This window comes from Cetorhinus maximus, chromosome 17 (genome assembly GCF_964194155.1).
Source record: "Cetorhinus maximus chromosome 17, sCetMax3.hap1.1, whole genome shotgun sequence".
In the NCBI taxonomy this organism is placed as follows: domain Eukaryota; kingdom Metazoa; phylum Chordata; class Chondrichthyes; order Lamniformes; family Cetorhinidae; genus Cetorhinus; species Cetorhinus maximus.
The window spans coordinates 19,339,303-19,361,572 of record NC_135895.1 but is presented as its reverse complement, the minus strand read 5'-3'; the positions used below and the strand labels follow the sequence as shown (position 1 = coordinate 19,361,572).

At 42.2% G+C, this 22,270-nt stretch overlaps 1 protein-coding gene across 1 annotated transcript in view; it reads right to left on the bottom strand.

Annotated features, from left to right (window-relative positions):
- Positions 1-10,291: 10,291 nt before the first annotated feature.
- The window catches only part of dr1 (down-regulator of transcription 1), a 30,020-nt gene continuing 18,041 nt past the window's right edge, over positions 10,292-22,270 (bottom strand). Inside the window, exon 3 of the mRNA XM_078560799.1 lies at positions 10,292-11,519. Coding sequence (XP_078416925.1) covers positions 11,370-11,519 — 150 coding nt within the window. The 3' untranslated portion in view covers positions 10,292-11,369. The remainder of the gene's footprint in view (positions 11,520-22,270) is intronic.

Sequence of the window (22,270 nt, the reverse complement as noted above, 5' to 3'; positions counted from 1 at the left end):
GGGAGTGCTGCATTTTTGCCAGTGTTGACTTTCAGATGAGGTGTTAAACCAAAGCTCTGTCTTTCAACTCCATTGGACTCCAAATATCCCTTATGATTCATTCAGCTGATGTTACTACTAGACAAGCCTGATCCCAGGGTAGAACCCAGCTCGATAGATCCGAACTTTTATTTTTTGTTTCGATACGTGGAGAGTGGCTACTGAACAGAGTCACAGGAGTCAGCTGATGAACGTTTTAACAAAAGAAGAAAACATTTATTAAACAAGAAAAGATGAACTATATTACAATACTCCTTCACCCACAACTATACTTTCACAGATATATACATATTTGTAAGGATAACACCAGCTACAAAAGCTATCTTATACTCTAATGTTCACCAGTAAGTACCCATCCCATGTAAAACAATAGGCGACCTGTGGTCAGACACACCACACTCTGAAACCAAGTGACAGACGCCACCTCAACCAAATGCTATGGGTCTCCCCTCAACTCCCCTCAGACGCTTGTCACACGGTGAGCCGACCAGTCTCACCGAATTCCGTCTTATGCACAAGGGTTTCCAATCTCCACTTCCCAAGAACTTGTTTTGGAATCTTCTCCCAAACCAACGCTTTCTCTCAGATGCCTTCCACAAGGGACGACCTCCAGGATTTTGAACTCTCCTTCCGATGTTCCTCTCCCCTGGATCACCACGTGCATTCAAGCTTTCTTCCACGTTCTCTCTCACTGATTCAGCTGTCAAAAGTACACCACTGCTTCACATATCCATAGCAAGGAGTTAAAGACCTTTAGCTGTCTCCTTGGACCTTCTGGCTTCTCACACACCTATATCGTTTTAAATCTGCTTTCTGCAGCTTTCATCTCTTTAAGCTTGAAGGTTTACGCTCTGCTCCTTACTGTCACTTGCACAGAACAGGACCATTTCCCTTCCTGTTCTTCCTTTGACTAGAAAGTCTTCTTGGGACCCCTCTTTCCTGTCTCACTCCCTGGCCTTGGTTCTTTTAGGAAATTTACTCTCTGCAGTTCCATTTCCCAATATCCAGTCTGTCTGGAATCCTGGCTTCAACTTCAGTTTGGGGCTTGCTATTTTTCCCTCTGCTGTCCAGGTCTCTCTGGCAGCTGCTTTCAACTGAACTCAAACTGCTCTTTCTATGTTTTACTGTGCATGCGTGTGCATGTGTGGGGGGTGGGGAGGGGGCTCCCTCTCTGCACCCCTGTTGCTAGGCAACAGCACAGTTTTTCCCACTTGTGTTTGCTTTAACTACTCTTTGAAAGTAATAAAACTCATTAGAAATGCAGGTACCTTTTAAAGTGAAACTAAAACTCTACTTTTTTCGACAGTCAAATACAAAACTACAAGTCAAACTTAAACAAGAAAGATATACCTTACTCTTAACACACCCAAATACACATTAAAATTACTTAAACTATCTCTATTTCCTAACACCTTTCCCTTTGAAAGAAATGAAACGTCACAACAGTGAAAGTACAATGGTCTTACATCCGCCTCACACAAACTTATCATAACCCTCTAACAATTGCTTATTACAATCTATGCAAATAAATTTTCTATCTTGTTTCACAATTACACATTATATCATACAATTACAAAGATTTAAGCAAAACAAAGTCAATCAATGTAATAAGATTAATATAATTTGTACATCATAGCTTTATCATAACACAACCCTTCTGTTCCTTTTTCCTCTTATTCCCAGTCTTTAACTCAGCAAAGAATGTTTCATTTAAGTCCACAGCCCAATCATCCTTTATATTAGCTGTAGGGGTAATTCACACTTCAAGCCCATTTTCCAAACTCAACTGTGGTAAATTCTCATTTCAATTTAGCAAAGTCAAAGTGGCATTTTGTGCATTACCATCTAATTTCTTCTCTGATCAAAATCTCTTTGCACCGTTTCAAGGATGTTGTTGAAATGCTTTTTATGTTCACACAAAACAGTTTCATACTCCTACTTGGTTTGATCTTTAAACTTTTTATGATTTTGTTGTTTCTCCAAATCCCATTTTGAACAGGTCTTTTCTACTTCTTTTTGAACAGTGTCAATTATTTTCTCCCTGTGGAGTTTCATAGTTCACTCTAACCCTTCAACTCTTTTGCAGGTTTTGAATGGTCTTTTGCAAACTGTCCACTTGCCTGGATTCCCACTGCTGTATCTTGTGTATTAGCACCAGCAAGCACTTGTAAAGCAGTGTCTCTGGTCATTGACCTGGAATGGTCATTTTTGCGATTTCAATCCTTTTCGTTCACAATTCTTGATTTCTGATTCTGCAGGCACTTTAGTTGTTTTCATATTGTCCATTACAGAGGTTGATATATTAGTAATGTTACTTGGATCAGTTCTTTGCTCAACTGGACCACAATGCGGCAAGAATTTTTTACTCACAGTAACAACTTTGGAACTGTGACATTCCACACCACACATTTTCCCCTTCATTTTCTCCAGTTTGCATTGAAGTTCGAGAATCTCATTGCTCTTTTCCCAATCAAGTTCTAACAGTTCAATTGTCTTGGTTTTGAATTCTGCATTCAACCAATTATTCGGATTTACCAACAATTCCCTTTCCTGTTCAAGGTATTTTCCACGATATTTCTTAGAGACTACTGAGGCTTGAAGTTTATCAAATTTTAACCGAAGATTGACCTTTGTTAAATTTGCTTCTACAAGTTTAATATTTAGACATTTTAAGTCCTCAGTCAAGTGTTCTACTTTCTGTGACTGATTCTCAAATTGTTCTCACCAATTCTCTTTTTTCATTAGCAAACTCCTCTGGTTGGTTTTCTACTTTAATCAGGTTTTCCTTCGATTGCTTGTTATCAGCAATAAGTATTTCATTTTTGGTCACAATAGTTTCCTGAGGTTGGCTAAGATCAGCATGATTAACTGCCTGCTGCAATGCAGTCATTGCCCCATTACTGTCTCCGCTAGCTAAATCATTACCCAGAATAAAATCCACCCCTTTAATGTGATTTAGGAATAATTCCCACCATAACAATACCATTTACAAAGTGACTTTGTAAGTTGACATCACACAGAGACAGGTTCATAAATTCCATTAATACCTCTTATTAATACTTTTCCCTTCATAAAACTATCCAAAATACAAATTGTATCAACCGCCATCAGTGATTGATCTGCCCCAGTATCTCTCAAAATTTTAATTTGTTTAATTATTTTATTGGAGGGGTAAGGGAACACTTCTCCCTTTGAGACAAAACATCCAGAACTTCTAATAGCCTGACTTCCTTCACCAGAAATCAAAGACGAATTCTCTGGACTATCCTGAACCATATCCCCCTTTCCTGTTGGTTGTGAAGGAACACGTTTCACCTGTACCACTGCTACCATTTTAACAACCATTTCCTTTTCTGATGCAATCTTTCCTAAGGATTCCTCAGGCGTTCCTATTACTGTAATAGGTCTACCATTTAATCTCCAGCAATCTGCCCGAAGATGTCCCACCTTGTTACAATGGAAACATTTAGGCTTCCAATCTCACTTCCACCCTCAGCACTTTCCTTTCTGGTCTGAGGAGAAATCACCTAGGAACTCCCAACTTCTCTTCTCTGGCTACTTACCTTCCTTTCACCTTCCCATCATCTGCCCTTCTCAAGTTAATGAGGATGATGGAAAAAGGGGTTAGAATTATGGACCAATTTATAATCATCTGCCATCTCCACTGCCTATCTAGTTGTTTTAACCCTCTGGTCTTCAACATGAGTTCTAACTACTGGAGGAAGTGGATCTTTAAATTCTTCCAAGAGAACGACTTCTCTAAGAGCTTCAAATGTCGTCTCTACCTTTAATGCCCGTATCCAATGGTCAAAATTATTTTGCTTTACCCTCAAACTCAATATGAGTCTACCCAGGCTGTTCCCTTATATTCTGAAATTTCTGCCGGAATGCCTCAGGGACTAACTTACATGCACTAATAACCTTTTTTACTGCATCATAATCCACTGATACCTCTTCTGAAAGTGACGCATAAACCTCTTGAACTCTACCCACCAACCTACTCTGTAGGAGCAATGACCAGGTTTCGTTTGACCACTTCATTTGCTTAGCCACCTTTTCAAACGAAATAAAGAATGCATTTACATCCCTTTCCTCACATTTTGATAGAGCTTGCACAAACTTAAACATCTCCCCACTGGGTTTTGGGTTCAAGGTGGTTGCTTCACCAGCAGAAACTTCCTCAGCATCTGAGGCCTCTTTTTTAAGATCCAGCCTTTTAAGCTGGTATTCCTTTTCTCATTCTGTCTCTGCCCTTTGCGTCTTTCTTTAACCTTTTCCCTTGCCTGAAATTCCAGTTCCACCTTCCTAAATTCTCTCTTTCCTTTTCTTTTTCCTTTGCCTCCAATTCAAGGTTTTTTCATCTGCACCTGAATCTTAGCCAATTCACCTAATGCACCCCCTGGAGAATGTGGTCTCTCTGTTTCTCCCCCCCCAGTTTCAAATGCTGTGCCATTATCCCAACTAGGTCTGCTTTCCTCACGCCTTTGGGTAATCCTAACTCCAGTTTATCCACAAATCCCATTATCTTACTCTTGGTTAATTTCTGTAAACCAGTTATGATTTACAGTCATCTGTAAAACAGTCTTAGTAACCTCCAAAGCCATTTTGAATTCCAACCTGTGTAATATACCTCACAGCAACTCCAATTCCTAAGTGCAGTACTTGTTAAAATGGATTCACACATGACACCAATTCAAGAGATCCCACCTTATAAACGACATCCCTGGACCAATTATTATTCCAACACCAATCATCCGCTGTCTGTATTTCAAATCCTACAAGAGCCCCAACTTTGTTATGATCCCAGCTGATGTTACTACTGGACAACTGTGATCCCAGGGTGGAACCTGGCTCGATAGATCCTAACTTTTATTTTTTGTATAGATATGTGGAGAGTGGCTACTGAACAGAGTCACAGGAGTCAGCTGATGAACTTTTAACAAAGAATAAAACGTTTAACAAGAAAAGATGAACCAAAGGGACCAAGGGGGTAATCTATGGGAGGAGCCAGAGGACATTGCTAGAGCGTTGAATGAATACTTCACGTCCGTCTTCATCCAAGAGAATGAGGATGAAGGTATCGAACTTGGGGAGAGACAGTGCGAATTGATATAGGGAGTGACAAGGTATTGGAGGTGTTGGCAGGCTTAAAAGTGGACGAATCTCCAGATCCGGATGATTTGTGTTCAAGACTGCTGAGGGAGGCAAGGGAGGAGATCGCAGGGGTTCTGACCTGAATTTTTAATTCCTCTCTGGTGATGGGGGAGGTGCCAGAGGACTGGAGAACAGCTAATGTGGTTCCACTATTTAAGAAGGGTTGTAGAGATAAGCCAGGGAACTACACGCCAGTGAGCCTCACGTCAGTGGTAGGGAAGCTATTGGAGAAAGTTCTGCAGGAGAGTATCTATCTCCACTTGGAGAGGCAAGGTTTGTTCAGGGATAGTCAGCATGGCTTTGTCAGAGGGAGGTTATGCCTAACAAATTTGATTGAATTTTTTGAGGAGGTGGCCAAGTGTGCAGATGAGGGTAGTGCAGTTAATGTAGTTTATATGGATTTCAGCAAAGCCTTTGACAAGGTTCCACATGGGAGACTTATAAAGAAGGCAAATGCACACGGGATACAGGGTAATTTGATAAGGTGGATTCAAAATTAGCTTAGTTGTAGGAGGCAGAGGGTGATGACAGAAGGATGCTTTAGTGACTGGAAGCCAGTGTCCAGTGGCGTATCACAGGGATCTGTGCTGGGTCCCCTATTATTTGTCATTTATACAAACGACATAGATGACTATGTGGAGGGTAGGATTAGTAAGTTTGCGGATGACACAAAGATTGGCCGGGCGGTTAACAGGTTGAGTGTCTTGGGCTACAGGAAGATATAGACGGATGGTCAAATGGGCAGATGGAATTTAACCCTGAAAAGTATGAGGTGATACACTTTGGAAGGAGTAATTTGACAATTATTCAATGAACGGCATTGCACTAGGAAGTTCTGAGGAACAAAGGGACCTTGGTGTGTGTGTCCATAGATCTCTGAAGGCAGAGGGGCATGTTAGCGGGGTGGTGAAAAAGACATATGGGACACTTGACTTTATCAATCGAGGCATAGATTACAAAAGTAGGGAGGTCATGTTGGAGTTGTATAGAACCTTGGTGAGGACACAGCTGGAGTAGTGTGTGCAGTTCTGGTCGCCACATTATAGGAAGGATGTGATTGCACTGGAGGGGGTGCAGAGGAGATTCATCAGGATGTTGCCCGGGATGAAACATTTAAGTTATGAAGAGAGGTTGGATAGACTTGGGTTGTTTTCGTTGGAGCAGAGAAGACTGAAGGGTGACCTGATCGAGGTGTACAAGATTGAGGGGCGTGGATAGGGAGCAGCTGTTCCCCTTAGTTGAAGGGTCAGTCACGAGGGGACATAAGTTCAAGGTGAAGGGCAGGAGGTTAGGGTTAGGGTTAGGGGAGGATGTGAGGAAAAATCTTTTTACCCAGAGGGTAGTGATGGTCTGGAATGCACTGCCTGGGAGGGTGGTGGAGGCGGGTTGCCTCACGTCCTTTAAAAAGTACCTGGATGAGCACTTGGCACGACATAACATTCAAGGCTATGGGCCAAGTGCTGGTAAATAGGATTAGGTAGATAGGTCAGGTGTTTCTCACATGTCAGTGCAGACTCGATGGGCCAAAGGGCCTCTTCTGCACTGTGATATGACAGTACTCCTTCACCCACAACTATACTTTCACATATATACAGATTTGTAAGGATAACACAAGTTACAAAAGCTATCTTATACTCTAATGTTCACAGTACGTACCCAGTCCATGTAAACCAATAGGTGACTTGTGGTCAGACACACCAAACTATGAAACCAAATGACAGATGCCACCTTAACCAGATGCTATGGATCTCTCCACTCCATCCAGACACTTGTCAGTCCATGAGCCAACCAGTCTCACTGAACTCCGTCTTTCACACAAGGGTTTCCAATCTCCACAAACTCGCTTTGGAATCTTCTCCCAAACTGACCCTTTCTCTCAGACACCTTCCACAAGGGTCCACCTCCAGGGTTTTGAACTCTCCTTCCAATGTTCCTCTCCCCGGGATCACCACATGCACTCAAGCTTTCTTCCATGCACACTCTCACTGACTCAGCTGTCAACAGTACTGCTTCACATGCCCATAACAGAGTTAAAGATCTTTAGCTGTCTTCTTGGACTTTCTGGCTTCTCACATGCCTAGATCATTTTAAATATGCTTCCCACATCTTTCGTTTCTTTACGCTTGAAGCGTTATGCTCTGGTCTTTGCTGTTACTTGCACTGAACAAGAACTTTTCCCTTTCTGTTCATCCTTTGACTTGAAGGTCTTCTTGGGGCCTCTCCTTTCTGTCAAACGCCTTGGCCTTGGGGTCTTTCATGCCTTTTGGTAAATCTACTCACTGTAGTTCGCTCTCCCAATATCCAGTCTCTCTGGAATCCTGGCTTCAACTTCAGTTTGGGACTTGCTATCTTTCCCTCTGCTGCCCAGGTCTCTCTGGCAGCTGCTTTCAACTGAACATAAATTACTTCTATTTTTTCCTGTCTGTGTGTTGGTGGATGGGGCCTTCCTCTCTGGGCCCGTTTTAGGCAACAGCACACTTTTTCCCACTCTTGTGTTTGCTTCAACTTCTCTTCAAGAGTCATAAAACTCATTAGAAATGCAGGTACCTTTTGAAGTGAAACTAAAACTCAACTTCTTTTCCTAACAGACAAATACAGAAGTACAAATCATTATTCTTAACACACCCAAATACACATATAACTTACTTAAACTATTTCCTAACACGTGGCACCACGCAAAGAGGGGTGGGGTAGTTTTCCAGGTGTTATATCAATATTGTTCCCTCAATCACCACCATGAAACATGGATTATCTGGTTACAGATGTCCCTGCATAGTGTTTCTTTAACATTTCTATTTGAAAATTGGTTACCACATCTGCCTATCTTACAACAGTGACTGCACTTCAAAAGTAATTTATTGGCTGTGATACATCTAGGGATGTACTGAGGATGTGAAACCTACACTTAAAAAAGGAAATTTATTTGGAGCTGGGCGTCAATAAAATGGCTTTTCATTCAGCCACAAGCCAAGAAACAAGTTGCTAGGCAATTTTTAATCACCTTCAGCAATGAAGCCTCTCATTCGAGTCCATAATCTTCGTAATCCACTTTGCAAGCCTTTAAGCAGTTTAGAATATCACACAAATTTCAACACAAAGCATAATTTGGCCCATCATGCCTGTGCCAATGGGGGCTCCACATTTTAAGTTATCTGTTGTAATCATATTTATTTCCTGCCCCATTTTGTTTAATTTCTTTTCTTCAAGTGTTGAGTTTCCTTTTGACGTCATGTGAAGATGTATAATCCATACACAGCATAGGTCTGCTGCCAGTATAGAATTGGACATAGGTTATGTAAATTCTTAAGACTGCTAACACTGCCTGACTTTATGTTATTGCTATTTCAAATTTCAGGAAGACTGGTTTATAATAAAGTCTAGTTGCAAAACGGATCCTTAGTATTGGTGCTTTTTGGAGAAAAGGAAAAGCTGTCTGATTTGAACAATTCAATGAACAATATTCCTTTTCATGGCTGCTGCAATTATGAACAACCTACAAGACTCCATTTTTGATGCATTCCATGATAATTTACACATCATAATACTACCATAACTTGTGACTGTCTCATGGATCAGCATGTAAAACCACTGCAGACACGGATGGTTCTACGTCTTGACTAAATTAAATAGCCTCAAAACATGCAACAGGAGAGCTACAAATGGTGTAAGTACCATTGTGATTTGGGAAGAGGGCACTAGAATTCTACAATATCATTGCAATTGGACTTGTTCCAAGGTAACACCATATTAGGGAAATGCCTGTTTTGGTCACAAGATGACATGAGAATTATTCTCAGGTGTTTCTCAGCCTTTTTGGGTGCTCCCAAAGAAACGACAAAAGGATGCATCCTTAAGGCTCCGGGAATTTGATAATTCCTAGGTCCAAAATATCAGATAGGGAAAAGGAGCAAATCCCAAAATGGCAAATGGACATGTTCCACAAAAATGGAGTCTCTTTCAAAATTAGTTAAATTAATGAAGTACATGAAATCAGGTGGTTCAGTGCACATCTCAAGAACATTAAGATCATGTGGAGAATTGATTACATCATCTATTCACAGACTAGGAAAAATATAGCCAGTTCAAAAATTAATGTTAGCAACCTATTTTAGAATACAGGTTTCAAACTGTTTGGGTTTCCACTTTACATGCTTCACATGGAAACCATTACCCGCTCTTTATTGCATATTACATAATGGCCCTGTTTACTAGGAGTAGACAGTACAGTGGCCAAATAATAAAATCAATTACAGCCAAAGTAGGTGTGTTATGACTTTATACAAAACTGCAGCTTCAGAGTGCTAAGAAAAATCTCATCCTCTTACAAAAATGGTAAAAATTCCTTTATTTTTAAAAAATATTTAAAACTTCACAGTAAACCAATGGCCATCTATCTTCATGCAATCATTCAAATTGGAAGAATGAATTGTGTGTTAGGGGACATCTTTTGTTGAAGGCAATTAAACCAGTATTTATGCTATTACTTTTAGTTCAGTTGTAAATACATAAAATATCAAAAAGGACAATGTAAAGCTACTGGGTGATTTAAGTTTCCAATTACACTTTCATACCAAGGATATTCTCCAGGCAAGAGTATTACAATTTAAATCTCTAATACAGGTAGGAGTCAAGCAAAAAGAATGGCCAAATATTAATAAACATCCAAAGTTATTTAACAAATCAACAGTGCCGAGATTCTGTCTTGGATCTGATGAAACTTAAAACGGTATGACTTACGGTAACATGATGGCACTTCTTGCATAACAAAGTATAATTCAATGAAACTGACATTCTAGCAGCATAATTGCTGTTTGATAGCACCCTATTGTTTCTCCAGTCAACTTCTAGAAACAAGTAAATATTGAGTCATGCCACCCTGGTCCACAATCTCAATGTCTTGCAGCTAATCATTTGCATGCTATTTCAAATAGGCAATGACACATTGTGTAGCAGTTAAAATTGAGGGAAAATGTAAAAAAAAAAAAGAATTTTTGTCAACATTTCGAAAAGGAAATCAGACTTTTGTTGCAGTGGTTGATTGTCAACTTATGCTTAGCAGCAATGTAGTTTTGAGATGGACAACAAAATAAAAAGTTCATTTTGAACATTTTTAATAAAAACACCTTTTTATTGCTAAGAGAAACAGCACATGAAAAATGTAAGAACAATAAGCACCAGGGAAGAGTTACGTATTAACTAGCACAACTTTGCAATGCAATTTTTAAAAAAACATACACTCTGCATTGGAAATCTCCCACAGATAGATTAAGGTGAAATTTTTCATCAATCCCAAAATAGTTAACAATTATGTGTATTTCTGAAAGAACATGAAACATTACAGTCCAAAAACAGTTAAAACATTTAAGTAGCAGTTAATATAGACTCTAAGTACCCCATCTCGCGTGTCAATCTTCCCACTGTTGACTTCACTCTTTGGTACAGTACTATGACTGCTGACATAAGTGTGTTTTGTTTTTAATACTGACATTGGGAAACAGAGTTTACTTTACATCCAGGAGTTAAAACTAACCATGAAGCAAGGACATGTGCCACATAAAATTAAGACTAAATAGCCTATAGATCTGCTAATGGTTTTATCAAAGTTAATAAGGTTACTCTTTAAAATTCTGTGAACCCAGCCAGACATCTTTTTTTAAAAAAATGAACTACGGGCAGTTAAATGTGATTTGTTAAAGTCAGTTTTACCACTGGTTACAAGTCTTACATTAAAAGACATTTCAATTGCAAACTTAAATAAGCCACTTAATGAATTTGCTTTCAGTAATAAACAGTAGGGAAGCAACCGATTACACAAACTGAAGCATTACTCCTCAGATTCATGAGCAGTAACAATACTGAATTTCAGAAAGATACAAGAAACAGGTGCTGGAGCTTTAAAGTACTGCACTGATTTGTTGCCCCCGATTCCGATCACCTGTTGTGTAACTATTAAATATTATTCTGAAAACTTCCAATCCTGTACACTTCTATGTGTAATAAAAGTGATTTGTTGGTACACATGAAAACTCATGACAACGGAGACTTGACCAATGACCCTCTTGACACCAGTAGCCAGCCTGCAAGGTTGTGAATGAAGCTGGAAATTGCAGCCAGGCCAAGTCATTGTTAATGTGTGGTAAAAGGATATCTGTGTACAACTAATACGCTGGTGAAGTTTACACGTCATCCTCTTCATCTTCGTCTTGCGATGATCCTGCTTTGTTGACTGGATTACTTGTGGCTGACGCTGCTAACTGTGCTTGCTGGGCTGCTTGCTGCATCTGTAACCATTCCTGCTGGGCTAATTCTGCCTGCTGTTGTCTGGCCTGTAAAAATAAGGTAATCTGTTAATTCTTTTCACAGAAACATGGTCTGGTGGCCTGCTAAATGTTTTTGGAGGGGAGAATGACAGAAGCACAACATAACGTACTTTCAATGATGCAGCTGATCAAATTACAGGACATGGTGGCATGAAGTGAGCAAGGGCTTGTTGGGGTGGCAAGAGAACATCTTAAACCAAGGCAGGGGGAGACCAGTTTTATCACAAAACATGCTTGTAAACAAAGCAATAATGTACACAAATATCTGCAAATAAACTGAACACAAATGCAGACCGATCTGAAGAAATGGTTCCTTTAAATTGCAGTGTTTGCAGACTCTAAATTTGACACTGCAGCTTTATACTTCCAGAAAGCTGCCCTGCTTTTCATACCGTCTAGGTCACTTAGACCCAGACACTTAAAAGTCTGAATTCTCTCTTTCTCCAGAGAACTAATGTTCTTTTTGAGGAGTGCTGATGCTTTCAGAGTTGGCCACTTAGATTTGAAGGGGTGAGGGGTTGCAGGAAAATGAGTGAGGGAGAATATTTAACATAGCTGTTCAAGTAGATAGAACAGTTTTGTAGGATAAGAATCCCAGGTAGCTCTTTAAGTAACCCTAATGGATTAGGAACATTTTATTTAAACCATTCTTCTTCTTGCCCTGGGCAAATATGGAATATAACAGAATTTGCAACGTTAACTTAGCAAAGCACTTCACAGGTGAAGATAGGATATTAAATAATGCTGGAAAGCAGTCCGAAAAGGTGACTGGTCAAAGAATTTAAGTTCTGAGCTAGCAAGATGTAGAGGTTAAGGGGTATGCTCCAGAGCGCATGATTCTGCAACTTTTAGTGGAATAGATGTGTCGTTACGGTGGGGGTTGGGTAGTTATGCAAATGTGGTCCGAATCAAAAGATTGAAAGACACACTATTGTAGCAACAAGAACAGAGGGAGAACAAAAATAAAAATACCTGGACAAACTCAGCAGGTCTGGCAGCATCTGCGGAGAGGAACACAGTTAACGTTTCGAGTCCTTATGACTCTTCTTAAGAAGAGGGAGGTTACATTGACAGGGAGAGGAAAGGCCACGGATAGATGGGAGACAAGGACAAAGATTTTGAGTTTGATACACTAGGGATGCAATGGAGACTGGCAAAGACAGAGATGATGAGAGCATAACAGAATCAGACAATGGCAGCAGAATTTGAGACAAGTCGCAGCTTATGTAGGATATAACTGGAAAACAAGGGAAGCATTTAGTTAATAGGCTTATACACAAGGATTTCAGTGGTAAGGGAAGTATAGCAAGGTTGGAAAAATTCAAGCAGGAAATTGTTAATCATTCTGGCCTGATCAAAAAGGACCAATACAGGTGGACAAAACTGCATAGGATAGTACAAGCTGCAAATCTCAGTATTAAGGATTTTCACAATGACACAAGATCTAATTACCATAAGTACAAGTACTTGAACAATTATATGTTAAACACTTATCCAAAAACACTTGATCTACCACCCCTAGGTCAACCTCATTTTAGCATCCTGGCGGTGGGATGACATAAAAGGACACATCCAAAAGAAAGTAATAGTGTCATAAAAATCAAATTAGATTTGTAAGGAAAGCATTTTGAGGAATCTCAGAAGGTGTTGTATCCTCATTCTTGCCAACAACTTCTGAACAAGATTCTAAGCCACCCAGGTCCTAGAGATTCAAGTATTTCAGCTGACCATGGGGCAATGACTGTGACCAGTCCTAAAGATCCTACTTGCTGAGTTGAAACCAGGACTGTCCTGCAGTCAGCATCGCAGTGAAGCAGTCTGGGGAGAGGGTCCTGCAGTCAGTTCTTGTTGAAAATAACAAGAGTGACATCACAAGACAGCACGAGAGAGTGGCGGAGAGATCAGAACCAGCGCAAGTGCAGGGAAGCTTCAAAAAGTGATGTCAGCACAAAGATGAGAGCTGATTGGTGAGTAGTGGGTAAGTGTTTTTCTCCAGTTTTTTTTTCTCCAGGTTAAAAAAAGATTAAGTTAAGGAAAGGTAAGGGTTCTAGTTTTTATTTAAAGTACGTAAATAATTTAACTTTTTTTTTTAAACTGTATTTAACTTAAAATAAGGGTTTTTTTTCAACTAGAGGCATGGCAGGGCTGCTCAGTCCCGTGTTATGTACCACCTGCAAAATGTGGGAAGTCCTAGAAGCTCCTTGTGCTCTGACCGACCAGCTGCAGCTACTCAAGCTCTGAGTTTCGGAGCTTGAGCAGCAGCTGGAGGCACTGAGGTGCATCCGCGAGGCAGAAAGTTTAATGTATAGCACGTTTTTAAGACGTGGTCACCCCACAGCTTACGGAAGTGCAGACAGAGAGGGAATGGGTGACCAGTCAGAAGAAAAGTGTCAGGCAGGCAGTCAGGAAATCCCCAGAGTGCATCTCGCTCGAGAACCGTTTCTCTGTGTTGGAAAACGGTGAAAGTGACAGTTCCTCTGGGGAGTGCAGCCATGCTCATGGCACTGAGTGTGCCAGCTGCACAGGGCAGGGGGTGGGGGGGGAAAAGAGAGGGAGAGCAATAGTGGTAGGAGACTCGATGGTAAGGGGAACAGACAGGCGTTTCTGCGGCCATAGACTTGACTCCAGGATGGTCCGTTGCCTCCCTGGTGCCAGGGTCAAGGATGTCACTGAATGCTGGGACCCCAGTTATTCACAATATATATTAATGATTTAGATGAGGGAACTAAATGTAATATCTCCAAATTTGCAGATTACACAAAGCTGGGTGGGAGAGTGAGCTGTGAGGAGGATGCAGAGATGCTTCAGTGTGATTTGGACAAGCTGAGTGAGTGGGCAAATGCATAGCAGATGCAGTATAATGTGGATAAATGTGAGGTTATCCACTTAGGTGGCAAAAACAGGAAGGGAGATTATCTGAATGACTATAAATTGAGAGGGGAAGGTGCAACGAGACCTGGGTGTCCTCGTACACCAGTCACTGAAGGTAAACATGCAGGTGCAGCAGGCGGTAAAGGCGGCAAATGGTATGTTGGCCTTCATAGCCAGAGGATTAGAGTACAGGAACAGGGATGTCTTGTTGCAATTGTACAGGGCCTTGGTGAGACCACAGCTGGAATATTGTGTGCAGTTTTGGCCTCCTTAAATGAGGAAGGATGTACTTGCTATAAAGGGAGTGCAGCGAAGGTCTACCTGACTGATTCTTGGGATGGCAGGACTGACACATGAGGAGAGATCGAGTCGGTTCGGATTATATTCGCTGAAGTTCAGAAGAATGAGGTGGGATCTCATAAAAACCTATAAAATTCTAACAGGGCAAGACAGGGTAGATGCAGGAAGGATGTTCCCGATGGTGGGGGAGTCCAGAACCAGGGGTCACAGTCTGAAGATACGGGGTAGATCATTTCGGACTGAGATGAGGAGAAACTTCTACATCCAGAGAGTGGTAAGCCTGTGGAATTCGTTACCACAGAAAGTAGTTGAGGCCAAAACATTGTATGTTTTCAAGAAGGAGCTAGATATAGTTCTTAGGGCGAAAGGGATCAAAGGATATGGGGAGAAAGCAGGCTATTGACTTGGATGATCAGCCATGATCGTAATGAATGGCAGAGCAGGCTTGAAGGGCCGAATCGCCTACTCCTGCTCCTAGTTTCTATGCAATGGCTGTAGGGCATTCTAAAGGGGGAGGGGCAAACAGACAGAGATCGTGGTACATATTGGTACCAACGGCATAGGTAGAAAGAGGGATGAGGTCCTGCAAGCAGAATTTAGGGAGTTAGGAAAGAGATAAAAAACAGGACCTCAAAGGTAGTAATCTCTGGATTACTTCTGGTGCCACGCGTCGAGTATACAAATAGAGGTTAGTCCAGATGAATGCATGGCTGGAGAGGTGGTGCAGGAGGAAGGGCTTTAGATTTCTGCGACATTGGGACCGTTTCTGGGGGCGGTGGGACCTGTACAAGGTGGACGAGTTGCATCTGAACCGGAATGGGATCAACATCTTTGCAGAGGCTTGCTAGTGCTGTTGGGGAGGGTTTAAACTAACTTGGCAGGGGGATGGGATCCTGAGAAGAGGTTCAGCAGGGGGAGATGCACAGCTAAAATTAGACGAGAGAGCAAGTGAGTCTGGAAGGCATGGAAATTATAGGCCAGTTAAGGCACAAGGGAGTTTGGCACTGTTGGATGGTATTTATTTTAATGCAAGGAGTCTGACGAATAAGGCAGATGAGTTGAGGGCACAAATTAACACATGGAAGTATGATGTCACTGCAGTCACAGAGACATGGTTGAGAGGGGGGCAGGATTGGCAGCTTAATATTCCAGGATATAGGGACTTCAGGCGAGACAGGGAAGGAGGTAAAATAGGAGTGGGGTATTACAATATTGATTAAGAAATCAATTACAGCAGTAAGGAGGGATGATATCTTAGAAGGCTCCTCAAATGAAGCCATATGGGTAGAACTTAAAAACAAAAAAGGAGCAATCACATTGCTGGGAGTGTACTATAGGCCCCCAAACAGTCAGAGACAAATAGAAGAGCAGATATGTAGGCAAGTTTCAGAGAAGTGTAAAGATAATAGAATCACAGTGCAAAAGAGGCCCTTCAGCCTATCAAGTCTGCACCGACACGTGAGAAACACCTGACCTATCTACCTAATCCATTTACCAGCACTTGGCCCATAGCCTTGAATGTTATGACGTGCTCATCCAGGTACTTTTTAAAAAGGATGTGAGGCAACCCACCTCCACCACCCTCCCAGGCAGTGCATTCCAGACCATCACCACCCTCATCCCCCCGAAACCTCCTGCCCCTCACCTTGAACTTTTGTCCCCTCGTGACTGACCCTTCAACTAAGGGGAACAGCTGCTCCCTATCCATGCCCCTCAATCTTGTACACCTCGATCAGGTCGCCCTTCAGTCTTCTCTGCTCCAACAAAAACAACCCAAGTCTATCCAACCTCTCTTCATAACTTAAATGTTTCATCCCAGGCAACATCCTGGTGAATCTCCTCTGCACCCCCTCCAGTGCAATCACATCCTTCCTATAATGTGGCGACCAGAACTGCACACAGTACTCCAGCTATGGCCTCACCAAGGTTCTATACAACGCCAACATGACCTCCCTACTTTTGTAATCTATGCCTCGATTGATAAAGTCAAGTGTCCCATATGCCCTTTTCACCACCCCACTAACTTGCCCCTCCGCCTTCAGAAATCTATGGACACACGCCAAGGTCCGTTTGTTCCTCAGAACTTCCTAGTGTCATGCCGTTCATTGAATACTTCCTTGTCAAATTACACCTTCCAAAGTATATCACCTCTCACTTTTCAGGGTTAAATTCCATCTGCCACTAATCTGCCCATTTGACCATCCCGTCTATATTTTCTTGTAGCCCAAGACACTCAACCTCACAGTTAACCACCCAGCCAATCCTTGTGTCATCCGCAAACTTTCTAATCCTACCCCCCACATAGTCATCTATGTTGTTTATATAAATGTCGAAAAATAGGGGACCCAGCGCAGATCCCTATGGTACGCCACTGGACACTGGCTTCCAGACACTAAAGCACCCTTCTGTCATCACCCTCTGTATCCTACAACTAAGCCACTAAGCCAATTTTGAATCCACCTTGTCAAATTGCCCTGTATCCCATGTGCATTTGCCTTCTTTATAAGTCTCCCATGTGGGGCCTTGTCAAAGGCTTTGCTAAAATCTATATAAACTACATCAACTGCACTACCCTCATCTACACACCTGGTCACCTCCTCAAAAAATTCAATCAAATTTGTTAGGCATGACCTCCCTCTGACAAAGCCATGCTGACTATCCCTGATCAAACCTTGTCTCTCCAAGTGGAGATAGATTCTCTCCTTCAGAATTTTCTCCAATAGTTTCCCTACCACTGACGTGAGACTCACTGGCCTGTAGTTCCCTGGCTTATCTCTACGACCCTTCTTAAATAGCGGAACCACATTAGCTGTTCTCCAGTCCTCTGGCACCCCCCCCCGTGGCCAGAGAGGAATTAAAAATTTGGGTCAGAGCCCCTGCGATCTCCTCCCTTGCTTCCCTCAGCAGTCTGGGACACAAATCATCCAGACCTGGAGATTTGTCCACTTTTAAGCCTGCCAACTCCCCCTTGTCACTCCCTATATCAATTTGCTCAAGAACCTCGCAGTCTCTCTCCCCGAGTTCGATACCTTCATCCTCATTCCCTTGGGTGAAGACAGATGAGAAGTATTCGTTCAACACTCTACTGATGTCCTCTGGCTCCACCCATAGATTGCCCCCTTGGTCCCTAATGGGCCTTACTCTTTCCCTGGTTATTCTTTTCCCACTGATATACTTATAAAATATCTTGGAATTTCCAAAAGCTAGGGCTTTCTCATATTCCCTCTTTGCTCTCCAAATTGCTTTCTTAAGCTCCACCCTGCACTTTCTGTACTCCACTAATGCCTCCGCTGATTTGCTCCCCTTGTACCTGCTAAAAGCCACTCTTTTCTTTCTCATCGTATCCTGAATATCCCTGGTCATCCATGGTTCTCTGGGCTTGTTACTCCTTCCTATCACCCTAGAGGGAACATGTTGAGCCTGTACCCTCCCCATTTCCTTTTTGAACACCCCCCACTGCTCCTCTGTAGATTTCCCCACAAGGAGCTGTTCCCAGTCTACCTTGGCCAGATCCTGCTTTATTTTACTAAAATCCGCTAATAGGGTAGTAATAGTGGGGGATTTCAACTTCCCCGACATTAACTGGGTTAGTCATACTGTGATAGGTTTAGAGGGAGCAGAATTCTTAAAATGCATCCAGGAGAGCTTTCTAAGCCAGTACATAGAAGGTCCGACAAGAGAGAAGACGGTCCTGGACTTAATTTTAAGGAATGAAGCCGGACAAGTGGTGGAGGTATCAGTGGGGGAGTATTTTGCAGATAGTGATCATAACTCCTTTAGATTCAAGGTCGTTATGGAAAAGGACAAGGATGGGCCAGAAATCAGAGCTCTAAATTGAAAGAAGGCCGATTTTAATAAGATCAGATATGATTTGGCCAGAGTGGACTGGGAGCAGCTACTTTTAGGTAAATCTGCGTCAGAGCAGTGGGACTCATTCAAGAAGGAAATAGGGAGAGTACAGGGCCAGCATATTCCAGTAAAGACAAAGGGTGGGACCAATAAATCCAGGGAACCCTGGGTGTCGAGGGATATACAGGATTGGATAAAGAGAAAAAGGCAGGCTTATGGCAGATACCAAGGGCTAAAAACAGCGGAAGCCCTAGAGGAGTACAGACTGTGTAGGGGGGAAACTTAAAAAGAAAATTAGGAGAGCAAAAAGGGGGCATGCAAAAGCATTGGCAGGTAAAATAAAGGAAAATCCAAAGTTATTTTACAAGTACATTAAGAGTAAGAGGAAAGCTAGGGAAAGAGTAGGGCCCATTAAGGACCATAGTGGTAATTAAGACGCAGGTAGGGTTCTAAATGAATATTTTGTGTCGGTGTTCACAAGTGAGAGGGGCGACGTGGGTATGGAAATCAGGCAGAAGGACTGTGATATAATTAAAGAAATTAGCATAGAAAAGGAGGTGGTTCTATGTGGTCTGGCAGGCTTAAAAGTAGATAAATCTCCAGGCCCAGATGAAATGTATCCCAGGCTGTTGAGTGAGGCAAGGGAGGGGATAGCAGGGGCACTAGCAATAACTTTCAATGCCTCTCTGGCCACAGAAGAGGTGCCAGAGGGCTGCAGGACAGCCAATGTGGTACCGTTATTCAAGGAAGGAAAGGATAAACTAGGGCAGTCAATCTAACCTCAGTGGTGGGGAAACTATTGGAAGCAATTCTGAGGGAGAGAATTAATCTACACTTGGAGAGGCAGGGATTAATCAAGGACAGTCAGCATGGTTTTACTAAGGGGAGGTCATGTCTGACCAATTTGATTAAATTTTTTGAAGAGGTGACCAGGTGTGTAGATGAGGGCAATGCATTTGACGTGGTCTGCTTGGACTTCAGCAAGGCTTTTGATAAGCTCCCACATGGGAGAGTAATAACGAAGGTAAGAGCCCATGGGATCCAAGGCAATTTGGCAAACTGGATCCAGAATTGGGTGAGTGACAGGAAACAGAGGGTGATGGTGGAGGGGTGTTTTTGTGACTGGATGTCTGTGTCCAGTGGGGATCCACAGGAATCGGTGTTGCCTCCCTTGTTGTTTGTGGTATATATAAACAATTTAGACTTGAATGTAGGAGGGTTGATCAGTAAGTTCGCAGATGACAAGAAAATTGGTGGGGTGGTAAATAGTGAGGAGGATAGCCTTAGATTACAGGAGGATATAGATGGCTGGTCAGATGGGCTGATCAGTGGCAAATGGAATTTAATCCAGATAAGTGTAAGGTGATGCACTTGGGCAGGACAAACAAGGCACGGGAATACACGATGAATGGTAGGACTCTGGGAAGTACCGAGGATCAAAGGGACCTTGGTGTGCATGTCCACCGGTCCCTTAAGGTAGCGGGACAGGTAGATAAGGTGGTTAAGAAGGCATTCAGGATACTTGCCTTTATTAGCCGAGGCATAGAATACAAGAACAGGGAGGTTATGCTGGAACTGTATAAAACACTGGTTAGGCCACAGCTATGGTATTGCATGCAGTTCTGGAATCCGCATTAGAGGAAGGATGTGATTGCACGAGAGAGTGCAGAGGAGATTTATGAGGATGTTGCCCGGGCTGGAGAGTTTTAGTTACGAGGAGAGATTGAAAAGACTGGGGTTATTTTCCCTGGAGCAGAGGAGATTGAGGGGGGACATGATTGAGATGTATAAAATTATGAGGGGCATAGATAGGGTAGACAGGAAGGAACTTTTCCCCTTGGTGGAGGGATCAATAACCAGGGGGCATAGATTTAAGGTGAGGGGAAGAAGGTTTAGAGGGGATGTGAGGAAGAATTTTTTCACCCAGAGGGTGGTTGGAATCTGGAACTCACTGCCTGAAAGGGTGGTAGAGGCAGATACCCTCATAACATTTAAGAACATAAGAGCTTGGAGCAGGAGCAGGCAATTCAGCCCCTTGAGCCTGCCCCGCCATTCAATACGATCATGGCTGATCTCATTTTGGCCTCTACTCCAATTTCCCGCCCTCTCCCCATACCCTTTCAGCCCGTTACTAATTTAAAATCTGTCTATCTCCTCAAATTTATTCTGCATCCCGGCATCCACTGCACTATGAGGTAGTAAATTCCACAGATTCACGATCCTTTGAGAAAAGATATTCCTCCTCGTCTCTGATTTAAATCTACCACCCCTTAGCCTAAAACTATGGCCTCTTGTTCTCAAATGCCCCACAAGGTGAAACATCTGCTCCATGTCTACTTTGTTTATCCCCTTTAGCATCTTTTTTACCTCAATTAGATCTCCTCTCATCCTTCTAAACGCTAGCGAGTATAGGCCTAAACTGCTCAATCCCTCCAATAAGACAAGCCCCGCATCTCTGGAATCAATCTAGTGAACCTCCTCTGAACCACCTCCAATGCAACTACATCTTTCCTCAAGTAAGGGGACCAAAACTGTGCACAGTACTCCAGGTGCGGTCTCACCAATGCCTTGTACAGTTGCAACAACACTTGAGTCTGGGAAGAGTATCCTCTACAGTCACCATCACCGTGAAACAGTCTGGGAAGTATGTCAACTACAGTCACCGTCGCTGTGAAGCAGTCTGGGAAGAGAGTGTCCTCTGCAGTCACTGTGAAGCAGTCTGGGAAGAGTGTCCTCTGCAGTCACCGTCACCGGGAAGCAGCCTGCAAAACTTGGAACTGGAATCCTAGTCAAGCAGTCTCAATGCTTTCATAACATTTCGGGTGAGGTAGAAATTGCTCTTTTGACAGCTACAATATTAATAGACGTACTGGTGATTCATTTCTATGACAGTTAGAAGAAAGAATTACATTTGGAGCCCTGAATATACGTGAATTGCTGGAACAACTCCAGCAATACTCATTTATTCTGTAGTATGACCAAGATAAACAAAGCAGCTTTCCCTGGTTATTCTACATCTAAGTAAAAGAAGCTCTATCTCACACAGGTGCCATGAAACAAACAGCTATACACGTCAATAGCCATACATATCAGAATGGAAATGTTTACAACTAAATGTATTAGGATGCAAACTGTGTAAAAATGGAACTGATCATAACAAAATCACTGCATTATGGATAGGTATGTGACACAAGTAACCCCCACAGTGCTCTCTCCCAATCTCACCATGTTGTCAGAGAAAGGCACAAAATATAAAAGATGTTTTCCCACTGTGGGGGAGTGGTGGGGTGGTGCAATCTAAGTTCAATCCTCCCAGCCATACAAATGACAATACAGAATCAGTAAAGTAGAAGAATAAGGTACTTCAACCCATCAAGCTTGTTCCAGTAGAACCCTACCACTCCTAGCCTAGCATCTAAGTGCTTTGCAAACTCCATTAATGTATTTTATTTCAAACATTTATTGCTTCTCGAGTAAAATAAATTCTAATATTGTTTCTAAATTTACTTTTCATGAATTTAAAGTGATGCCTTACGGTCCTATTCGAATGATACATTCTGGGTTTAATTTATCTTTAACAGGTAACATTTTACACATCCCACAAGGTTATTTCCTCCTCCTCTCTAGGTTGAAGAGCTTTTCTAATTTACTATCACAGATGATCACCTTTACACTTGGAATTATTTTGTTACTTTTCTCTTAAGAACATATACTTTATTTCTGTAGTGTAGACAAAA